The sequence below is a fragment of the Hemiscyllium ocellatum genome, chromosome 4, assembly GCF_020745735.1.
Source record: "Hemiscyllium ocellatum isolate sHemOce1 chromosome 4, sHemOce1.pat.X.cur, whole genome shotgun sequence".
In the NCBI taxonomy this organism is placed as follows: domain Eukaryota; kingdom Metazoa; phylum Chordata; class Chondrichthyes; order Orectolobiformes; family Hemiscylliidae; genus Hemiscyllium; species Hemiscyllium ocellatum.
Window position 1 is genome coordinate 50,507,154 of NC_083404.1, and position 25,361 is coordinate 50,532,514.

General features: G+C 39.6%; 1 protein-coding gene across 3 annotated transcripts in view; it reads left to right on the forward strand.

Moving 5' to 3' along the window:
- The window catches only part of slc35b3 (solute carrier family 35 member B3), a 106,136-nt gene extending 102,031 nt beyond the window's left edge, over positions 1-4,105 (forward strand). For all 3 annotated transcript variants that reach the window (XM_060823144.1, XM_060823146.1, XM_060823147.1), the window contains one exon: positions 3,006-4,105. In XM_060823144.1, the coding sequence (XP_060679127.1) occupies positions 3,006-3,153 (148 nt within the window). In that variant the 3' untranslated portion in view covers positions 3,154-4,105. The remainder of the gene's footprint in view (positions 1-3,005) is intronic.
- Positions 4,106-25,361: the final 21,256 nt, after the last annotated feature.

Consider the following 25,361-nt stretch of genomic DNA (forward strand, 5'->3'; position numbering starts at 1 on the left):
CAAGGACTCCCAAGTCCCTTGTATTTCAGATTTCTGAAAATAATCTGCGCTTCTATTTTTCCTTCAAAAGTGCTTAACATCGCACTTTCCCACATTGTATTCCATCGGCCAGGTCTTTGCCCACTCTCCTAGTCAGTTCAAGTCCTTCTGCACCTTCACCACTTCTTCCTCAGATTGTTAATATATGACATGAATAGTTGATCCAACACTGATTCCTGCAGAGCTCCACCCGTCACCAGCTGCCATTCTGAAAAAGATCCCTTTATCCCTAATCTCTGCTTTTACCAATTAGCTAATCCCCTATCCATGCCAGCACCTAACCTTTATGACCATGGTCTCTTATCTTATTTAGAAGCCTCCTGTGTGGCACATTGTCAAAGCCCTTCTGGAAATCAAAATAGATCACATCCAGTGGCTCTCATGTCTGACTTGCTTATTACTTCCTCAAATAATTCTAAAACATTTGTCAGACATGCTCTCCTGTTGATGAAGCTATGCTCCCTTAGCCCTATCTTACAATGCACTTCCAAGTACTCCATAGTCTCATCTTTAATAATGGACTCAAATTTTACCAACAACTGAGGTCAGGCTACCAGCCTATAGTTTCCTCTTTTATCCCCCTCCCTCCCTGGGAGTGGTGTTAAATTAGCTATTTTCTACTGTCTCCCCGATCCAGTCTGTCCTGAAATTTCACAACCAATGTCTCTACAATCTCCTCAGCTAGCTCCTTCAGAATTCTGGGGTGTAGCCCACTTAGGGTGATTTATCCACCTTCCGATCTTTCAGCTTCTCCTTAGTGATGGCCGCTACCTTCAACTCTGCCAGTGACTGTCTTGAAGTTCTGGTATGCTGCTGGTGTTTATCACTATAAAAACTGATGCAAAGTATCACTTCAGTTCCCTGCTATTTCTTTGTTCCCCATTACTATTATTCCAGTCTCATTTTCCAGTGGTCCAATGTCTGTTCTTGCCTTTCTCTTACCTTTTTTTAGATATCTAAAAACTCATGCAAACTTCTTTTACATTACTAGCTAGCTTACTCTTATTTCATCATCTCTTTCCTTCCTGCTCATTTTAGTTGTCTTCTAGTTTTTAAAGGCTTCCCACTCCTCTGGCTTCCCACCAACCTACTTTTCCTTTGCTTTTGTCCAGTCCCTGACTTCCCTTCTCATCCTGTCTTTAGTATGCTGCTGCTTCCTTAGGATGAAATTCTGCCATGCCTCCCATATTACCCTCAAACTCCTGCTATTACTGCTCCTCCTTCTCTGCTAGGCTCCTCTTCCAACCAACTCTGACCAGCTCCTTCCTCATGTCTTAACGGTTACCTTTACTCAGTAGTAATGCCATTACATCCAATTCCAGCTTCTTCACCCCCTCCCCACCCACCCCCCCCAAAAAAAACTGCAGGAAAGATTCTATCACATTATTGTCACTGCACGTTAGGAGTTTCTTCAGCTTAGGCACCATATTTCTAGACCACCTCATTAAACATCACCAAATCCAGAATTGCTGTTCCCCAATACATTGTACCACAAGCTGCACCAAAAAATGCCATCTTGTAGGCATTTCATAAATTCCTTTTCTTGAGATCAGCTATCAATCTAGTTTTCCTTGTACATCTGCATATTGAAGAGCCCCACAATTATTGCAATAATGCCTTTGTTACATGCCTTTTCTATTTCTTTTTGATTTATTTTCTTCCCCATATCCTGACTACTGTTACAAGGCCTGTAAACAAATCCCATCTGGGTCTTCTCTCTTTTTTGCAATTCCTCAACTCGACCCACACTAACTATACATCTTCCAACCCGATATCACTTCTTGTTGTTGATGTAATTTCATTTCTTACTAATAAGGCAAACCCGACCCTCTGTCCATCTCCTTTCAATACAACACGTGTCCTTGGATATTTATTTCTCACCCTGATGCCCTTGCAGCCACATATCTGTGATAGCCACAACATTGCATCTGCCTTTTAATCTGTACTTGAAGCTCATTTATCTTATTTCATGTACTGCATGCATTTAAATACAACATCCTCTGTCCTGTGCTGACTACCTCCTTTTCATTGTCCCAGCATCTGTTGTGACTGAAACTAGTTTCCTGATGCTTTCCATTCTTTCTGTTACTTGTTCTGGAAAATTTAATAACCTCCTCTGAGCCCTTCCCCCACCCTTAACTTTTTCCATTATTTTCCATGCAACTGAACACAATCCCTCCTCCCCAATATTTAGTTTGAAGCCCTATCCATAACTCTGACCAATTTCTCAAGAGACACAACAACTGGGATTTTCAGCTGTTTGTGGAGATGAAAATAGGAGGCCTCCAGAATGCAATGAAATTCTTGAAATATGGATGGGGAGTCAGCTTGCTTCCAATTAACTGCCTGATAAACTGGTCCTCAAAAGAGGTTAACAGGCCACACTACCACACTAGAAGACAACTTTCAATTCATATTTGTGTGTAGTGAGGTTACCTCCACTGTACTGCCTCCTCTCTTCTGAAAGACAGTTGCATGCCCCCTTACAGCTCTTCTGTCTTTTCAAGTTTTGCACTGCTGAGTACTCCTGCCTCCTTGTAATACTAACTCTACTAATTGTGCAAATGCTGCTGTCCACATTCAAGGTGTCACCAAGCCCATCATTTCCTATCCTTGGAATGAATAAGTCCCAACACTTTCTCCAAGCTACCTCATTTTATATTTGTCCTTTGGTATTTTATTATGGTCAGAAGTTAGTCTGGATCAATTTTGTCAGCTCATTTCATTGTACATTGTCTGTGTTTGCTCCGATCCAATTCTGGTCGTCTCCATTCATTTTGGAGACGAATGCAACTTTTGTGCATGACAATCTAGGAATACATCAGGTGGATTAGCACCAGAAACTTCTGGTGTTCACTGATATTGAAATACAATTTCAGTGTTTAAGCTTTAACTTTTATGGTAGGAGCCTGTAGATTCTACAAATTGTAGTAATACTAATTGCACTTTTTTTTTGTCTTTTTAAGCTATTTATGGTCAGGTCTTGTGGTCCTCCTTGGTATCTTTCTAAATATATACAGCAAAAATAGGGACAAAATTAAGCTGCCATCACCGCTTGATCTTTGGAAAGTAATCAAGAAAAAACAAATTACATCAATGTCTCAGACTGTGTAGAATCCATTGTAACATGCATTATTTGAATTTGATCACACCATGCAGTTATTTATTGACTGCATCCGGACATTCTGCAGCAGTGGACACATGATGCACATGTGACTGATTATTTTTGCTAAAAAGCAAATTTGATCAGTGAAGATTGGAAAAACTCTGAATAGAGCGATGTTGTAAAAGGTAACAATGCAATTCATGGTCAATGTTGTCTGTAAATATCACAGATTGTTTACTAATAATGTATATAAAATTCCTGATTTATGAACTTTGCCACTGAAACTTTTGCCTGGGTTTTTATTGCTTTGTAAATGAATCAGACATATTCTGCATTTTTCTTTTCAGTGGTAATTACTAATGGGGCCAAATGTTTTTTTAAAACATGTTGTGCATACTTGTACAGTTTGACAAATAATTGTGTGGTACAGTAGTATTTAAAGTGGTTATTTATCATGATTGTACAATTAAATATACCTCTCAAGTACATGTTGATGCATCTTAATTGTACTGAGTTCCAAAATTAATGCACAACAGTTGGAAAATGTGTATTAAACATTGTGGTTATGAAGTTTTCATTGGAGAGTGACCCTAAATAGGCAAATATTTCTTTATTGTTCTTAATTTATTTGAGTGCAAAAAAAAGTGCCATGTTAAGACATGTTTACTGTGTTTTGTCAAAATATTATCTCGTGCACAGCACCTCCAGTGGAATGTACTGTTCATCTTTTTATGAAGAACCTTTAGAGTCATGGACCAGAGAAGTTCCAGTGAGCTTATTACAAAATTAATTTTGTGTTGTGACCTTTCCATTATTCTCTTTTTGCACAATACCTTTTTCATCCTTTTTTATAGTTTTTAAGAGAGAATGATAAAATGTATTTTAACATGTTCAAGTTACATGTCTTTTAATATGGAAAGAAAAATGAAGCTGAGTAAAGCATATTGCTAAATCTTTGAATATTGTGCAGTTACAACTTTTTTTAAACCTTGGATTCATGTAAGTTTACAAAATGGTATTGCTCTTCACTTTCATAATCGTCATTCTTTAAATGGAGCGTACATTCTATTGCAAAGTATCAGCAGTTGGGTTGAAAATACAGTAAACATTGCACTGTTGCTGAATCTTTAGCAACAGATACAATTTTGTATATTTGAGGCCATTATTGAAATGCTACTCTGTGCATGAACAGGAAATTATGTAAGCATGCCTCTTTAGTTAGAGAGATGAATATTATTACTATGTAAGTCACAGGCTCGAGTAAGGCTGTCAATGATTAAATAGAACAATGTTGGAAATTGAAGTTCTCTTTAAAACTAAGCTTTTAGCATTTCAAGTTCAGCATTTCCTGCATAGCATGAGGCCTCATGTAACTGTGTAACAGTAGTAATTAGCTTTTCACAAGCATAAACAAAAGGTTTCTTGAGTGCAACACTACACTATTTTACATGCAATGTTTTCAAAAAATTTTAATTTCCTTCTTCATAAGGAATGAAAACTAACTGTCAAATGGAAGTGGACAAGAGGACAGCAGTCATCCAACATAGCTAAAACGTTCAGGCAATGGATTGACATAGCATAAGTTATTCCCTATTCTCAAATGCTCAGGGGCAGTCCTTGTAAGCAGCAGCCTTCATCATGATGAAAGATGGACCAGAAGAAGAGATGCAGAAAAGTTCCCTAACAGCTCAACTGGAGAGTAGGAATCTGTCCCCAAAACTTAAGTCCAATTAATTCTGTGCTGACAGCCAGTACCTCTTCTGATGTCAGTGAACCGTCCCCAGTCGTCAGTTGTGTACTCACTTTATATAATTAACAAATCCATATCTGAACTGGTGCTTAACAAACTCAACATCTCCTCATACCTCTCCAAAATCAAGGAGGAGATGTGGGATACCACAAATTTAATTGGCATTATATTTTGAGAAGCTGGGTGGCAGCAATCTTGTACATAATATGCATATTAAGTAATTGTTAAAGTAAGAAGTCACTTTGTCACTGGAGTATTTTTAAATTCAACTGATTTGTTTAATGGAAAATTTAGTATTAGCAGCAGTGGATGCTATATTGGAAATCCTAAAAATATGTGAGAGCATGTCTTTGACAGGCTGTATTGAAAGAGGTTGTGAAAGGAACAATGGAGTTAAGAGTCTGGAATAAGTTAGCTTAAGGTGCTTTCTGTGTGCTTTACATTTTGATTAAGGAAAAACAAGCTGCCAGACTTGGTGAAAGAGCTTCAGGATAAAACCGATTACGAGCAAGAAAGCATTGTTCCCAATGATCGAAAGAGTTTTTTAAAAAAAAAATTTTTCTGCGAATGGTAGCAGTTATAAAGATCACTTTATAAAAAATATCTTCCTTTTTGTGAAAAAAATGTTTGGTTTATTCTCAACATACAAATAAATGAAATTTGTCAGATACCCAATTTCAGCATACATGCATTGTTCTAGTTTTCAGGAGAAAAATTGTAAGTCAGAGGTATAAGTGAGAAAAACCGATAAAGAAGTACAACATGACATCGCCTGCCCCTTCTCAGAACGGCAAAATTGATTCTTTCTGTTGACTATTTATTTCTTACCATGCATCTGTGTGGTTAGATCTGTGATTTTGGACAGGGCGTAATTCTGGATCTCTACATTCTATATAATATGGATATTGTTAATCCATTGGGCTTCTTACAGCAACACACTAGATTTTGTTGTTGTCTCTTTAGATAGACTTTGAGAATCAGTTTTGCTGGGACAGTGTGTTTGGGAATAATATTGTGTGTTTTTTTTAAATTGTCTACTACTAGGCACTATTATATTACACTATTTAAAACCACCAACACTGAATAAAATTGTTACTGAAATTGAGATTTGATAAAAGAACTTGATACAAGTTGTTAGTTCAAGCTCACGATGGGAAATTTAATTGAAGGTTCAGGGGGTGAGAGCAGGGTTAAATGCATTTAATTGTTTATATTCTAATTTAAAATCAAATCAAAGCCAATGGAAACTGCTGGGATGGTTTTAATTTGTACAAAAATGGACTTGTTTGATCAGAAATTAATTGATCAATTTAAAAAAAAAACCTGTCAGCCCAACAACTTTGTGTTATCTTGGAATCCTACATTCTGACAGGCTGTTAATTTTATAAACTAGTTTTCTTAATTTTTTAACAGTTCTATTCAAAGTAAATTAAATTCAAGCTTAACTTAAAAAGTGTAAAAGTCAAAAATTAAGTAGCACAGTTAGTGCTGAAGGTGAATAAAAACAAACTGCTGGAGAAGCCCAACAAATCTGGCAGCATCTATGACAAGAGAAACAGAATTAATATTGAGTCCATTATGTCTCTTTTCCAGAAAAAGAAACTTGAGTTTTCAAGCATTTTGCTGTTTTTATTTCAGATTTACACCAGCTACAGTTTATTTGTACTAACACCAAAAGGAGGTCATGATTTAGTGTCTGTTGTCCAGTTTATATTTAATTTATAGTTCAAGTATGCAAATAAACATCAAGGAGTTCTTATAACAATGGTAGTGACCCTACCTCTGAGCCCAAAGGCCTGGTTCAAGTCCCACCTGTACTGAGAGGTGTCATAACACATCTGATTAGGTTGATTGCAAATGCCTACCAATAAATACCAAAATATTTCATCGATATGCCTTTGTATGCTTAAAGGTGTTTAAAGCTCATGGCTTACTACCCAGTAATGGTGAAAATGAATGAAAATAAAGTTTGACATTGAACCCCATTTCAGCACTTTTCAATGTCAAAATCTATTTTTCAACAGTTTGACTTTCTATTTATGTCTTCCTTCAAATAATATTTTCTTCAATTTTCACTCATTTAGTAAAGGAAAATAAATAAACTATGTCCTATTGTTTGTCCTGTTGAAAATTGTCACATATTTGCTATTTGCAGTGAATCACTGAATTGTTGAACTGGAGGTTGCATCTTCTCATGTAAGTGTCTATTTTAAATTATTAAAAGCAGAGACAAGTACATGTGAAATAACTGTAAGTCAGTTAAGAATTCACAATGGATACCTTCTTATTCTTTAGTAATGTATTTCAGTGCCAGTTTTAATAAATAAAATCTTACAGTTTTTCATTTCAGGTATGCCTGACTAAGATTCAGAAGTGAATAACAGTAAGCCAATTAAAATTGATGTAGTCTTTTGCCAGTTTCACATGTTCACTAGATGTGCCACTGTTCTGTATTCAAGTTTCATTATCAATACATTCTAGGAAGAAGTAAACTTCTGTAAAGATGCAACAAATTAAGCATGCTACAGTGAAGTCCCACCATTCCTTGGGGTTTTATTTCTGGGAATTTTCACAAATGATAAACATTGGAGTCAATAGGATAGGTTCCAACCATCCAAAAATTTAATATATGCGATACACAAATAATGAAATATTGGTTCTATGTTTTTTTCATAAACATTAAGCTATTTTACTGAAGAAATAGCATAACAAACTAAGAAAAATGTTATTTGTCACATTAACTCTTAAGGCATACCAGCAGAAATGAAGTTGGTGAAGACTTATTTGAAGGTGGAGGAATGAGGAATGTTTAAGGTGGTTGATGTTGATGTGATAGTTAATTCAAAAACTCTGTATATCAGGAATTGAAAGGGGGGGAATAAGCAAAACATGTTTTGCTCCTGCAGAGTTTCTACAGTATCTAAAAATGAAAGAGTAGATAAAGTAGCGTTGGTCTTTTCGAGTGAAAATAGTGAGTTAATGATATGATCATGGCAACTGGAATGATAAATATTTTGCAGACTGAGCTGAGTTGTACTGGAATTTTGAAGAGTGAGGGATTACTTAATTGAAGTATATGAGATTCTGAATGGTCTTGGCAAGATTTTCTCATTTCATTGAGTCCAGAACTAGGACACGGTGTTTTAAAATTTAGGGTCAGCAAAGAGATGGTGAGCATTTAATTTGATACTGGGGGTTGTGTAATTTTGGAATATCTGTCTCAAATCTTGGTGAAGGCAGAGTTTTTAAGGCAACTTAATCCTTGTAATGCAAGAGAATCAAAAGTTAAAGAAGGTGGTGGAAATTTGCCTTTCACTGCTTGAAAAGGATTTGAGTCAGCCACATTCTAATATTTAACATCACGACCCGCAAGTTCCCTCCATACCACTCCATTCTGACTTAACTGTGCTTCTTCTGTGTCACTGGGTCAAAAAGCTGGAGTTCCCTCCCTTCAGCATGTTGAGTTTGACTACACCAAATGTACTGCGGCAGTTCAAGAAGACATTATTACCTTCTCAAGGACAACTAGGGATGGGCAACAAATGCTGGCCAAGCCAGCAATGCCCATATCCCGTTAGTGAATAACCAAATAACCTCTGGATGGATGTCAAGGTGTAATAATATTATAAGTAGGATCTTGGAAAAACTATTTCTCTTTAAGTCCTGAACTCATCAGAAAGCAATTCTCAAACCAGTCAACAAATACTCCTATTGTAACGAAGGCAGCATTATCAGCCTTCCATAAATCTGATAGGGGTTAGAGTTTTCTCCATTAGCCTTGAAGATTTTGACCTATAGGCTAATTTCTACACTTCAAAACCAGCAATACAGGCATATGGTAAGAGCCTTAGCTTGTCCTTTGCTGCTTTAAAACCACATGTGGTCTCTTCTTTGAACATCTAAGTCCTATTTGCCATTTTCTTTTGTAACAAGCCAGTTTTACCTGTATTAGAGATTGCTCTGACTGGTATCCTTCCTCCATAACATGTTTCTGCAGCTGCATAGCCAGCTGGTACAATCTCCTTCACCAATTTCACATTATGAAAACCAAAATACTTTTGTAAAACAATTCTCATGTCCAAACAATGCCACATTGTCCTGTACTGGTTCAAACTCTTAAGAGAGCTCTTCTGCACCTCTTTCATTGTCACTCTTATCATCAACACTTCAACTTTTTTTTGCCATCAGCTGCAAGTTTTCTTCTATTTTTTCATCCCTGAAAGCTACGGGTAAGCAGACATTGGACCAGAAATGTACAGAATACTTTGCATGTAAAAATAAATTTATGGATGGTGAAGATGCAAATAGCAAGACCTTGTTTTGTGCTCATGAAGCAGTATGTTATTTATACTGTTGTGGTTCTGTTCGCCGAGCTGGGAATTTGTGTTGCAGACGTTTCGTCCCCTGTCTAGGTGACATCCTCAGTGCTTGGGAGCTTCCTGTGAAGAGGTACACCACTACAAATGCTGGAGGAAAGATCACCGAAGCGCTTCACAGGAGGCTCCCAAGCACTGAGGAGGTCACCTAGATGGGACGAAACGTCTGCAACACAAATTCCCAGCTCGGCGAACAGAACCACAACAACAAGCACCCGAGCTACAAATCTTCTTACAAACTTTGAAATATTATTTATACATTGGAAACGAATGCTGTCTCCATTTCCATGTCTGCTATTGTCATGTGGTAGGCAGTCTGATACCCAGCAAAATTCCTTCCATTGTACTCAACCTTCAATTGGCTGCTGACTATAGGCTGAATGCTTCAGGCGATGGGGTGGGGGGAACGCTGTTACCCTCTCTCCAAACCAGCAAACACCTATAGCTTGTCTGCTCACCCATCAAAATATAACACTCGGAGGTGTGTTAACCGTTTAAAGTCTGGTTGAAGATTTGTAGCTCGGGTGTCCGTTGTTGTGGTTCTGTTCGCCGAGCTGGAAGTTTTTGCTGCAAACGTTTCGTTCCCTGGCTAGGGAACATCATCAGTGCTATTGGAGCCTCCTGTGAAGCGCTGCTTTGATGTTTCTTCCGGTATTTATAGTGGTATAATTTATAGTGGTATAGTACCACTATAAATACCGGAAGAAACATCAAAGCAGCGCTTCACAGGAGGCTCCAATAGCACTGATGATGTTCCCTAGCCAGGGAACGAAACGTTTGCAGCAAAAACTTCCAGCTCGGCGAACAGAACCACAACAGTGTGTTAACCGGTTTACCCCATAAGCAAGTCTTGCCTGTGAGAGCTGCTCGCCACTTGAATGGCTGTGCCAGTGGGAGCAGTGGCTATGACTGGGACTGCATCCATCCCCCAACTGCTGGTTAAAGAAAGAGTTACGTAAGGTAGGAATGGGACCAAGTTAGGAAATTATGGCAAGGAATATGGGCTCCTGCTAATGAAGGTGTGCCCCTTACCTATCAGCAGCCTGCATGGTGAAGGTTTACAGGGTTGGGTACTTCTGGTTGATGTAAATCTCGGAAGGTATAGGATAAGGCTCTGAGTGGTCAGAATAATGCTGCTGGATAGTTATGCAGCAGGGCCAAGTGGGAAATGACAGGCATGGCATCCATGCCTATGGTTGTCCTCCACCTTCACATCCAACCACAAAATCCAGCCCGTTCTTCTCATTTCCTATCAAATAGCCATTTGAAGGTTGCATGAAATAGTGAATATGCCCACTAGCTAACGGACTGAGGCTTCAATAGCACATTGGCAAAACTCTGCATGTTGTATATTCAAGATTTGAATCCAGTGTTGAAAGCTGAAGGTCAGTTCAATACAATTGTGTTTTTCAAATAATTGCATGAGTCACCCAGTTAGGAGATTTCTGATTAAATTAAACAAGTCCCCTCAGTTCTTGAACTTGCTGATCGATCCTGAACTTTGGTGCCAACTGGAAAATTAAATGAATACATTTACTCTCTGTGGAATCATCGAATACAAGCATAGAATTCCTACAGCCATTCGATCCATCAAGTCCACACCGACCCTCCGAACAGCATCCCTCCCAGAACCTTACCCACCCTATCCCTGTAATTCTGCATTTAGCATGGCTGACCCACCCAGTCTGCACTATTGGCAATTTACCAAAACCAATCCATCTAACCTGCATATTTTTGACTGCGTGAGGAAACTGGAGCAGCCACACCCACTATGCAGTCAGGGGGAGAATTTGCAAACTCCACACAGTCCCCCAAGGCTGGAATCAAACCCAGGTCCTTGGAGCTGTGAGGCAGCAATGCAAACCACTCATTCATAGCAATTAGTTCCTGTCCCACCAGTAAACCAGTTGAAGAATTTTACTGTTCTGATTGCATTGGTCATACATAAACTCACATAACGCAGAAGGAGACTGTTTTCTGCTCCATATGTCTATTTTGGCTGTGTAAGAACAAATCAGTGAGTCCCACTTGGCAACCTTTTACACCAAGCTCCACATTTGTTCTCTATTCAGTTGCTTAGTCAATTCCTGTTTAAAAGTCAGGATTGAATCTGTCTTGACCATACTTTCAGGCAGTACATTCCAGATTCTAACCAAATGCTGCATGAAGTATAAGGTTTTTCCTTTTATTAGCTATTTTGCCATCTGCACCTCCTGGATTTTGCACATGGAATTCTTACAAAAATAGACACTGTTGAAGATGTTCTGTATGATTGAGAAGAGGTTAATGTGTCTTTAAAGAGGTTGAGTTTTTTTTCTTGTCTGACCAGTTAAGAAAAAGGGATTGTGTAGTGTGCAGGAACACCACTAGATGTCACTGGTGTTCTCATTTACAAAGTTTGCAATTCCAAGTATGGTTGTATCCATCGGTGCCTATTGCATTCAGGTTTTTAATTTTGAGAACAGCACTTTTGCAAAAAAGTGATCATTCTTTTCTCAGTGCAGCTGTTTAGAAAAATCATTTTCACCTCAGTTAAGAACAAAGTTTTTGCTGTGCAGAAGCTACATTTTAAACTTGTTCACAACTGGGCTTGCCTTGACCACCCTTTCCTTTATTAAAGTTAACTGCATCAGTTGGATCAGTGACTTATGTTTTCTTTTCGATGACTTCTGTGATAAGTAATGGCAGATATCTGGAGCTCATCACATCTATAAATTGGGTGGTATATAACGTGTCACCGTTCTCAAAATTGCCATAGCAGGGAGGGCTGGCGGTCCATCCATTACCTGGTTATTTCAGGCAAAAGGTTTATTTTCGTCCTTGGATTTTGGAATGAAGCCTGCAAAGTTCATTTGTTAAAAAGGACGGCCCTGGAACCCTTACATTCAGAGAACTAATCACGATGGACCCGAGTTTAGCAATAGAATGTAGATGGCCTTGTTTCTCCTTCCCACCTCCACTCCTCTCTCTCCCTCCACCCTACCTGAATACATCCACATGTTAACATTGATCAAACCCAATGTTTTTATTGTTTAAGTTAGTTGCAATTGAAAGTTGAAGAGTACACTAAACAATGTTGTATTTGAGACCTGCAAGGATGTTGCCAGGTTTTTAATTTTCCAATAATGGAATAAAACATTCTCGTCCCCCTTTTACAAATAATGAGTGTTAAGAAACCTAACTGGTTAATACTATTATTACCTTTTTTTGTGTAATCTTACTGACACAAAGTGTTGAATCAGAGTATGTGATGAACCTTTGCTGGAGATTCGCTCTGTCAGCACACGATGAAACAAATGAGCTCCATCTACTTCATTCATGTCAAAACTCAACAGCTTGACTTGCATGAGCATTCTGCAGTCACTCATGAAGAGAAATTTTTAATAATAAATATCTAATAATTAATGGGCTAGTTGCTGTAGTTGTCTTCAGGGCATAATATCTAATTTCCTTGCAATGTTTCATATCCTTACTTTTCACGCTGCAACAGTCTATCATTAAAATCAAATGTAGGTTTCTATCACTTTTATTTATTTTTCAAATCAACTTATAAATCAGTGCCAGGACTTGTTACAGATGAGTTCCAATAAATTATCAGCTGTGGACAAATTCCGCATGTTAAATACTTTCTTTTCAACGCAGTTGTTGGAAGTCCTCAGGGCCTAGTTTGTATTTCTGTTTGATATGAAACCATACATTAATTAAATGCTGCAAATAATACATGCACTATTTTACGAACACAAATATGTTAGATTTACTTCTGAATGGATTTTACATATGAAAAATTAAAATAGCAATTTTTTTTCCAAATGTGTTCCAGAACATAAATACAGTAATAACTTTACCAGCTGTGTCTTTGCCACAAAACAAGAAGTAATTTAACGCACCAGTGGCAGTTGCCTATTAATTTGAATAGAAATACAGAAGCCTGGAAGGGTGGATTTAAGGGACAATATGGCATCAGAAAGTATTATGTATTGCTTCTGATGTAAATAAGCATCATTGATGCAGTTATATTTCAATCTGACACGGATTCCTATAATGCAAATTATGGTGCAGGAGAAATCAAAGCAAAGTTAATTCATGCAGCCTCAGGGATCTTTCATTTAACCCTTCAGTGTTAAAGCCTGAAGGGTTACTACCAGTGGCATAGCCATAGGCCCGAGGCTAAAAAGAAATCTCCAGCAACTCCTGTGATTTTTCCTTAAATAATTGGAAATACTACAAAATGATCTGAAAGCATTTTAGACTGATACCACTTCATGAAGGCTAATTATCATTAAAGTGATTACTTGTATTGCTAAGGATTAAAACAGTGCACCATCCCAATTCTGTAGCATTTCAGCTCTGCAAAACTACAATGAAACTAGAAATGAATGAAAACCATTGTTTTCTTCCTGATTGTTCACGTGAAATACAAATAAGTGTAATCCCTCCCGACCAGCTCACTTTATTTCCTGAGCTTGGTCAGTGGTAGAATACTTGTCAACAGAGTAATTTAATTTCTGCGTGGTGCCAGTCTCTGATGATGTGAATAACAGTCTTGCTACATGATGCAGCAGAGCTTGTACTTGGGAACCTGTAGTAAGTGGGGCTGCAGCTTTGGAGCTGTTCAGGAAAACCCTGTAAGTATATTCTACATTTGACCTCAGAGCCAATCATTATTATGCATAAATCAGGAATAGAAACTCAAGTGCCAAAAGTATTTATTTAGAAATAGAAGCATTAACTACATACCAACACTGGCTGAGATTTTTCAGTTCTGGGATCAAAGTATGGTGGCAACCACTTAAATGGCATCACATCTGCTATGATCTGTGATGAGTTTCTCACACAATCATCCTTTCTTCAGCTCATTTCTTATGCACAAGCAAACTTATGGCAGGTTGACAGTCATGTAGGTTATGAGCAGAAGTTTACATCCCACCAGCATTTTCCAGGTCAGGTTTGAAGGTTCTTGCCTCATATTTAAAGGCCATCCAGACACTCTTTACTTGCTGCAGCCAGGAACTCCACAAAAGGATGTGTCGTCACTCCTACCACTGAGACATCTGCAAAGTACCGGAATCTGGCTGGCCACCTCATGAATGCTGCACTGAATATTCTAGGCTGTCAAGGTAAGAAAAGAAATTCTCTTTTCTAATAGACATGAAAGGCCTAACAGATACAAACATCTTGGGCCCAGGTTGCACATGAGGTCTCTAACAGACAAACAGCAGACACAGTGCAAGATGCGGACAAATGATCTGTCACCATATTCTCTCTACAACTTCTTACTAAAAGGATTATCATTTAGTTTAACTCTGCCACTGTATGGACAAGTCACATGTGGAAGCCCAACTCACCATCACATGCATAAGGTGCACTGAAGGGCTCAGACTCTGACAATCCACCCTATGCTTCCTACTCATTTACTGGAAAGGGATCAGGCCTATGCATGCTCATCAAGTGCTCATGAATTCATTCCTATCATACTCAATCTTTCTGCTTCCCTCATTGCAGGATGAGCTAGCACATAGTAAAAAATAGAGGGCCTTGACTGATGGAGAGATTCCTGATCTCTGCATCCTCACTGTCTTTGAAGAAGATACAGTCCATCGGAGGCTGAGGGGTGACCTTATAGAGGGGCATGGATAGGGTAAATAGACAAAGTCTTTTCCCTGGGATCAGGGAGTCCAGAACTAGAGGGCATAGGTTTAGAGTGAGAGGGTAAAGATATGAAAGAGACCTAAGGGTCAACTTTTTCACACAGAGGGTAGTACGTGTTTGGAATGAGCTGCCAGAGGAAGTGGTGGAGGCTGATACAATTACAACATTGAACAGGCATTTGGATGGGTATATGAATAGAAAGGGTTGGAGGGATATGGGCAGGGTGCTGGCAGGTGGGACTAGATTGGGTTGGGATATATGGTCGGCATAGATGGGTTGGACCGAAGGGTCCATTTCCACGCTGTACACCTCTATGACTCTATGATGGACAGATCAAACTAGCAGAGGGACATTTCTGTCTGCTTTTTCAGAAGTACATCCACTCTCGCATATCCCTCTGCAATAGGCTCATACTTGTTTAGCAACTAATTCTCTCCTCTGCTGAATAGACAATAGGTGCAGGAGTAGGCCATTCTGCCCTTCGAGCCTACACCACCATTCAATATGATCATGGCTGATCATCCTTAATCAGTATCCTGTTCCTGCCTTATCTCCATAACCCTTGATTCCACAATCCTTGAGAGCTCTATCCAACTCTTTCTTAAATGAATCCAAAGACTGGGCCTCCACTGCCCTCTGGGGCAGAGCATTCCACACAGCCACCACTCTCTGGGTGAAGAAGTTTCTCCTCATCTCTGTCCTAAATGGTCTACCCCGTATTTTTAAGCTGTGTCCTCTGGTTCGGCACTCACCTATCAGCAGAAATATGTTTCCTGCCTCCAGAGTGTCCAATCCTTTAAAAATCTTATACGTCTCAATCAGATCCCCTCTCAGTCTTCTAAACGCATGGGTATACAAGCCCAGTCACTCCAGTCTTTCAGTGTAAGGTAATCCCTTACACTGTATGAATGGTCAACATACATTAAAATGAAAGAAACCCAGTGGCTATTTAACACCAAAATTCCTGAGGATGAAGCCTGTGAAACCTCAAATTATACACAGGCAAGACGTTCACCTGTACCTTGCCGGTCACGAAGACTGTCATGTCAGTGAATGCCTTAGCTAGAGTAGGGACAAAATCTTATGAGTACAGCACTGACATCTGCCCACAGCCAGTGATAGAAGAATACCCGAGATCTCTGGCACTAAAGAGACTATCGGAGACTGGGTATGTGCTCAACTCCATAGAGAAGACTTGCCTTTGTGCACAATCATAAATGACTTGCTTAACCTGTATAGAGCAAAGGGCAATTCACAAGGGTGATAAAAGGCCCTCACCAGACTGCAGCAAAAGATGGAGAAATCGCCCATTTCCACTCTCTGTGGCGGTTTTGGCATGTGACTGCTTCATAGCCTCCATGAAAAAGATAGCAGCTGCCTTGGAGACCAAGGTCCAGCAGAATGCTCAGTGGCTGCTGGATATTCACTTGGACCTGCATCCCTTCTCTCCAGCCATAGGTGCTCAGCATCATGGTAAGAAGGGGACGAGCCAACTCAACATCATTTCAGGCACCCACCTCTTCAAAGAGACTGAGGGTTGCCAACAGACACCATCAGTGAGCAGGAATGACTTGAAAAGCAACCCAGGAACTTTGTCTCAGGACAATGCAGAGTTGCCGTTCGGCTCCACCTTCCCCCTACCATTGACCCCAATACCTGCAGCAGATCAAGCTGAGAAGGATGAACCTACATCTGAGCTGGAGTCTTTTGCCAGATGTTGGTTCTCTAGGTCCAAGTTTCATAGAGGCAGTGCCCCCAAAGTCTTCACAGTTACCAGCACATACCAGTCAACTTGCTTCCTCCACCCGAGCTAAGGATAAAAGGTCCACAAATCAATGTAACGATAGGCAAAGAAAGAAGTAATTCTTTTGATGGCACCTCTCACACAAACACATTCACATAGGCCCTCTCTCATACACACGCTCTCTCTCTCTCTCTCTCTCTCTCTCACACACTCACATAGGCCCTCTCTCACACACACTCACATGCACACTCAGATGCATATACTCCTTCATACTCATATATACTCTCTCTTAAGCACACACACACACACACACACACACAGTATCTCTCGAACACACACAGTGTCTCAGATGCATAGACTCCCTCACACTTGCACACGCGCTCTCTCCGCTCACACACGCATGCACACATACAAATGCAAATGCATATATAAATCTATGAGGTGAATTTGCATTTACAGACTTTTGTTTGCAGATGCATTCTATTTTGTCAGCCAATGTGACATTCTATTAGCTTCTACTCTGGAAACAGACAGACTCCAACCAAGACCTTAAGCCTAAAATACATTGTCTGACCAGAGGGGTCATTTCCTTTAAGGTGTCCCAAGGCAGTGACTTGAAAGAAATTCTGGAATTTGCATATTAATCAATCGAAACTTGCACCTCCAGTCTAACTAATATAAGAGCCATCTGAGGTGTGTTCAATTCATTTACATGATTTATATGACCCTTTGATCTTTTCCTTATAACTTCTGTGTCTAAGCTCTTCCTCTCTCCACAACACCTGATGAAGAAGCAGTGCTCCGAAAGCTTGTGTTTTCAGACAAACCCATTGGACGATAATCTGGCATCATGTGTTTTTTGACTTTGTTCATCCTTCTTAAAGTGTGTTGGCCAAAACTGGATGCAGTGCTCTACTTGAGGCTGAAACCAGTTTTTAGCACATAACCTTCTTGCTTTTGTATTCTATACCCCTGTTATAAAGCCTGACAGCTGTCTACTTTCTTAACTGTTCTCCTAACCTTTCCTGCCACTTTCAATGATTTATTCCCATATACACATAGTTCTCTCTGCTTTTCCATTGTTACAACCAAGATGGGAGGAATGCACTGTCTTTCTCTGGTCTCGCTACTCGATAGTTCCAAAATATGAATTTTGTCTTTTTTTTAATCCAGTTCCTAACATGGTCAATCATACGCTTTCTATAGATTAGAATTAAAGTAAAATATCCACCAACTGCATTTATAATATGCAGTAAATTATTTATTTAAACAAAATCTATACAATGCTGATGTAAAGCTAGTTAACACACTTAGACTGTAGTATGAAAATATAGATACTTAACCCTCAAAATGACACAAGAACACTCTGATTTCTCTCATGCAGAGTTACACTTCACTGAAGAAAAAAGCTTTTTAGCCAATAAGTCTGAGCTCTTGAGGGCAGAAAAGAAGAATAAAGTGTGGAATGTTCAGATAGCTTTTGGTTTAACCCACTACTGCAGAATGACAATCAAAATTAAGCTGATCTTTGCTGACCCAGTTTGCTCAGGAAACATAATATAAATGGTAATTCTAAACATTTGTTTAGGGTGGGTCAGGGTGACAATTAGGGTTCAGGGTGGGTCAGGACTCCAAGTACCACACTGATCAACATTCAGTGTCAATATTTGTTATTTTGCTTTGGAACAAAAGCAAAACCACATCAAGATGTTTGCCAGAAATAGGAAAGCAGAACAGGGAAGTTCTTTTCTGGGTGGCACAGTGGTTAGCACTGCTGCCTTACAGAGCCAGAGACCCAGGTTCGATTCCAGCCTCGGGGCGACTGTCTGTGTGGCGTTTGCACATTCTCCCAGTGTCTGCGTGGGTTTCCTCCAGGTGGTCTGGTGTTCTCCCACAATCCAAAAATATGCAGTTTAGGGTAAAGTGACCATGCTAAATTGCGAAAATTTCACAAGAATGTGTAGGTTAGGTGCTTTAGTCAGGGTTAAACATAGATTAAAACGGTAGTGGAATGGGTTTGGGTGAGATACTCTTCAGAGATCAGTGTGGACTTGTGGGGCCAAAGGGCCTGTTTCCACACTGTAGAGATTCTATGGATTCTACTATTTGGCAAACAGCTGATAAATCTAAACAATCTCCAAAGCAGAAAGTAGAACCTGACAGCTATAAGCCCAGGCAAGGGTCATCAGTAAACAAGTCTAGGCTAATGTCAAGCCATTAAAATTACAATAGAGGAGCAAGCATTGTATTTTTTTTCCAGTCAAGGGAAGGAGAATTATTGCCTAATTACCCAAACAGCAGGTAACATTAAACCACATTGCTCTGAGTCTGCAGTCATATGTCGGCCAGACCAGGGAAGGATGGCAGAATTTCTTTCCCTGAACGACATTGGAGAACTAGATGACAATTTATAATGATTACATGGTCATTGCTGAACTAGCTTTACTTCCCAGACATCTATTGAATACAAGTTAAACTATCTGTTATGTTAATATGTCCACAGAATGATAGTCATACAGTCACACAGCATGGAAACAGACCCTTCCATCCAACTTGTCCAAGTTGATGATGTTCTCAAACTAACCTAGTCCCACTGGCCTGCGTTTGGCCCATGCCCCTCCAAACCTTTCCTATTCTTGTAATTATCCAAATGTCTTTTCAATGTTGTAACTATTCCTGCATCCATTATTTCCTCAGGCAGTTTCATTCCACACAAGAACCACTCTCTGTGTAAAAAGGTTGCCTCCCATGTCTTGTTTAAATTTTTCTCCTCTCACCACAAAAACGTGCCCCCTAGTTTTGAACTCCCCCACCTTAGGGAAAAGAACTTTATTATTCACCGTATTTATGTCCTTTATGATTTTATAAACCTCTATAAAGTCACTCCTCAACCACCTACACTCCAGTGAAAAAAGTCCCAGCCTATCTCATGTAAGACTTTGGGTTACTATTCCAGTTATATTATGACTAGGCACCACCTCCCATCTAGGAAAGTGTTATACTTCAAGGAATCTGAGGTAAAATGGAGTATGAGACCTTATACCCTCAGATCACATGTTGGGATACAGCAACAATATCATAAGCATGCCTCTTAAAGGCATAAACATGTTGGATGTTAGAAGTAACACAATAATTCCAATAGCCCTACATATCTAGCACACCAAAAATCTTCAATATGAAGCCACTGTAGCACTATCACCTTCCAACCAAAGAAATTAATTCTCTGCCTTAAATTTCATTGGTAGCCTGTTCATCCATTCCAAAACTCCATGTATGTTCTTTTGAAGTTCTGCACTACCATCTTCACAGTTCATAATATTTCCAGGTTTTGCATGACTTTGAAATTATGCTCTGTTCACCAACGTCTAGGTCATTTGTAATCAAGAAGAGCAAGGATCCTAACAGTGTCTGTTGTGAACAATTTTCCAGTCTGAAGGCAGTTTTCAATCACTACGCCAATTCCCTCTTTATGTTGCTACAGTCCTTTTACTGCATAAGCTCTAACTTTGTTCATATGTCTATTGTGCAGCACTGTAGTAACTAATGTAGTAATTAATTCATAAAATACATTTTGGAAGCCCATGTCCACCACATCAACAGCATACCCTTATCAATCTTGTCTTATCTCATGCAAAAAATTAAGCAAGTGCCAATTATTAAGCAAAATGACCAAGCGCATGTTTTTTACATCAATTAATCCAGTGATTTATTGCAATCAATTACAAAAGCATCTTTTGGTGTTGGCACTGTCCAGAGGGTGAACTAGCATAGTGATCACATTGCTGCATGAATTAATCTAAAGGCCTGAATTAATGATCCTGAGTTGTCAGACTGGACTTTACCTTGAACCTTAGGACCTGAAAGTCAGAAACAAACTGAGGGCATAAGACCACATGTGTCAACAGTAAGACCAGAAGCATAATCTTCTGGAAGGCAACTTCCTAATTGGATGCCCCTGGATTGCTGGCCTCTTAAGATGACAGGCTTAATGCTGCCAGGCTAGAGACTGATGACTCAAGAGCCATGCCCACCATATCAAGACCATTCATAAAACAACGCATTTATTCTTGGTAACAATCTAGTAAATCTCTTTGAACTGCAGCCAACATATTTACATTTTTCTTTAAATAAGGAAACCAAAACTGCACATAATATTGAAGATGTGTCCTCACCAATGTCCTGTCTAACTGAAGCATAACATCTTTAGTTTTATGTTAAATTCATCCTGTAATAAAGGAAAGCGTTTCATTTGCCTTCTTAATTACTTGTTGCACCTACATGCTAACTTCTTGTGACTCTAGGTTCCTCTGTACCTTAGAATTGTAAGGTTTCTCTGTTTAAATAATATTTCGCTTTTTTATTCTTCCCATCAAACTAAACAACTTCCTGTTTTCCCACATGATACTCCACGTGGCAGATTTTTGCCAAACCCTACTTGTAAATGCCCCAAAGCTCCTTATGTCCTTTTCACAGCATATCTTTCCCATCTACTTTTGTGTCGTCTGCAAATTTAGCTACCATGCCTTCACTCCTTATGTCTAAATCATTGCTAAAGCCAAAGCACAGACTCCTGTCGGACTCCACACATCACAACTTGCCAATCAGAAGAAGACGCAGTACATATACTGTCTGTTTTCTCCTTGGCCATGTCAATATCCACATCATGAACTTCTACTTTGTGCAAAAATCTTTTCATGTCGCACTTTGTCAAATACTTTCTGGAAATCAAAGAATAATATACCGATAGGCTCCACCTTATCCAGAGTGCATATTCATCCATCAAAGAACTCCACTAGATTTGTTAAACATATGTTATGTCTCACAATCAGTATGCCTTTAAGAGTTAAGTTCATGACATTATGAATGTTTGATGGCTTTTACCTGAGGGTACAATGGTCTCATGCTCCATCAGAGCCTGGGATCACCTGATGTATGAGATGCTCCTGGAGCATGTTGCTCCATTTAACTTAATAGCACAATATTTGCCCATAAGATCATAGGACATAGGATTGAAAGTAAGGCCATTCGGCCCATGTAGGCCTTTCCGCCATTCAATCATGGCTGACAGGCATTTCAATGCCACTTACCTGCACTCTTAATTCCTTGCAAGATTCAGAATTTATCAATGTCTGCCTGGAAGACATTTAATGTCCCGGCGTCCAGACCGTTCCATGGCAATGAGTTCCACAGGCCCCACTATTCTCTGACTGAAGAAATGTTTCCTCATTTCCGTTCTAAATTGACACGCTCTAATTCTAAGGCTGTGCCCACGGGTCCTAGTATCCCGCCTGACGGAAACAAATTCCCAGCGTCCACCTTTTCTAAACCATGCATTATCTTGTAAGTTTCTATTAGACCTCCCCTCAACCTTCTAAACTCTAATGAATTCAATCCCAGGATCCTCAGCCGCTCATTGTATATTAGGCCTACCATTCCAGGGATCATCCATGTGAATCCCTGCTGGACATGGTCCAGGGCCAGTATGTCCTTCCTGAGGTGTGGGACTCAAAACTAGACACAGTATTCTAAATGGGGCATAACCAGAGGTTTAAAAAGTCTCAGTAGCACATTGCTGCTTTTACTTCCAACCCTCTTGAGATAATGACAATATTACATTTACTTTCTTAACCACTGACTCAACCTGCAAGTGAACCTTTAGAGAATCCTGGACTAGCACTCCCAGGTCTCTTTGTACTTTGTATTTATGAATTTTCTCACCATTTAGAAAATAGTTTGTCTCTATTCTTTTGTCCAAAGTGTAAGACCTTGCATTTGCTCACATTGAATTTCATCAGCCATTTCTTGAACCACTCTCCTAAACTGTCAAAATCTTTCTGCAGCCTCTGCACCTCCTCAGAACTACCTGCCTGTCCACATAAATTCGTATCATCAGCAAACTTCATTAGAATGCCCCCAGTCCCTTCAGTCAGATCATTAATATATAAAGTGAACAGCTGTGGCCCCAACATTGAACCCTGCGGGACACCACTTGTCACTAGCTGCCGTTCTGAAAAAAAAACTTTTATCCCAACAGCCAATCCTCAATCCATGCCACTAGCTCACCTCAAACCCCATGGGCCCTCACCTTAATTAGCAGCCTCCCATGAGGCACCTTATCAAAGGCCTTTTGGAAGTCTAGGTGGATAACATCCACAGGGTTTCCCTGATCTAACCTACTTGTTACATCTTCAAAAAGCCTAATTACCAATGTGCCTAAAAGTGTCTGTAAGTGAGGAAGAGATGAAGTCTTCTGCCACTTTACCAAACGTTCCAGATTCCCTATCCTATATAGCAGGACACTGCCCTCTCCCGCCAAAACTATTGCTTTTAATTTTGGCTCAAATGGAAATAAGATTAGATTAGATTCCCTACAGTGTGAACACAGGCTCCTCGGCCCAACAAGTCCACACCAACCCTCTGAAGAGTAACCCACCCAGACCCACTTCCCTGTGACTAATGCACTGAACACTGTGGGCTACTTAACATGGCCAATTCACCTAACCTGCACATGTTTAGAATGTGGGAGGAAACCGGAGGAAACCCACACAGACTTAGGGAGAATGTGCATACTCTACATAAACAGTCACCCAAGGCTGGAATTGAACCTGGGGCCCTGGTGCTGTGAAGCAGCAGTGCTAACCACTGAGCCACCCCAAAATAAATATCGGGAAAAACAAGTTGACTCACTATTTACCCTTTTACACTGTTGCTATCTCACATTTCTATAGCTTCCCTTCATTAAAAAACTTTGAAACATTGCTTTAATTTGTTTTTGTATGGACGAGGTGTTCTAGCTTCACCCACTCTGATTGATTAGCTGAAGGTTAGCATCGCCCATGTCTGCATTGGTAATGTGGCAGATGAATAGTATTTCTTCCCCAAATACAGTCAAACTGCTGAATAAGTTCTCAGACAAAGGACTGAATGATCTGGCTCTAAAAAAGAAAAAGGGAGGAATTTATAACTGTTCTAAGGCTGCTCTGAAAGGGATACAGGTCACAAAGGAGAAAAAGGAGAGCTATCGTTACTGAAGTCGCAGGCAAGACCCCATCTACACAACGTGTGGAAGGAGATGACTGTGACTATGAGACAGGAGCAGCTTACACTGTCATGATCATAGCTCACAATCCTGGATTACCAGTGGATATTTAATTGCAATACGTTTTTTTTATGCAATGTTAATTGAATCTTATCTGCAAGCTAAATAGATACCATCTAAATTAAGATCTCTCTGTACATGCTTATTGATGCAGGCAGGCACGAACAGAAGTTCCAGTTAAAATAAAACAGAAATTATCAGGATGATGAAGTAATTCTAGTAATTAGCAGAAAACGATTGCACTCCGAGCATCATCTAAATCTAGTAACAGTCTATAGGATTTGTGCATTGCCTAATAGCTGTGTCTACACAGGAGTGCTACCTCCAACTTATCACTAAGAATCATTAGAATGGAGTTACTTTCTGAATACACTAAATGTCAATTTTCATTCACACCCTAACCTGTAATATTTAATAGCTTACATTAAATTCTTTCTACACTTCTAATGCCAAATTTTACAACATAGAACAGTAATGAAACAGAACACATTGTAATCATAAGTATGAAATTGCTCAGTTTAAGTGGGATCTTTGTGGTGATAGAAGATGGAATTCAACATGCTCCACCAGCTCTCAGGTTAATTGATATTGGATTTTGGGTAAAAGAAACATGCAGTTGTACCCACATGATGTTGACCTTTTCTTTTGGGTGGAAACCAGGCATCAGGACTGTTTCTGGGATCCCAAACTAACCTGGTAGAATTTAATTACTCAGTGAGCCTATATAACAGTTGTCCCAAATATGACATGGAGACTAGTTCTACAACTAATATTAAGGACAGTGGGTGTACTGCCAAAGCTGGAGGGTCAATCAACTTGATAGACCCACCTCTATGGCTCCTTCTATCTCCCACCCAAACCCAATTTCATTCTCAGTGAGGGCTGAAAAACCAGTCCATGGTTTCAACACCACCTTAGTCGGGTGATAGTCTGGATGCAAATGAGAAAGTATACTCATTTAAATATAAAATTATGTAAATGGCTATACTAGTGATGCATTGTCATATGATGTAGCAACCATTTCAGTAAGTGTGCACAGTGAGCAGCACATGTTGCAGCAGTAAAAAGAAGCATCCAATAAAGATGTGTTCAACCGCTCCACCTGCCTTCAGATTTGGTTATATAAGTAGAACAGCCCCTGAACAACATGGGCATTGACAATCTGTTGGGAAATGACAGTAACACCAGCAGCAATGAGATGCTCAACATTGAAAGAAAACAATCCAGCGGCGTTTTCAGCTTGGGCAACCTGTAATTAGTGGAGTGTCACAGGGATCAGTGCTGGGGCCATAATTATTTACAATATATATTAATGGCTTAGATGAATAAAGTGAATGTACTATATTCAGGTTATTAAATGAGCCAATAGGTAGAAGGCCAGTTGTATTGATGATGTAAGGAGTCCATGAAGGGAAATGGACACATTAAACGAGTAGGCAAAAGCTTGGCAGATGGAATACAATGTGGCAAAATGTGCAGTCACAGACTTTGGCAGGAAAAAAAGAGATGCTGAATGTTATTTCAGCAGTACTGAGGAATTTGGGGGTGATATTCCCTGTAGGCTGCACAGCACATGAGCTGCTCAGAGTTCCATGTTT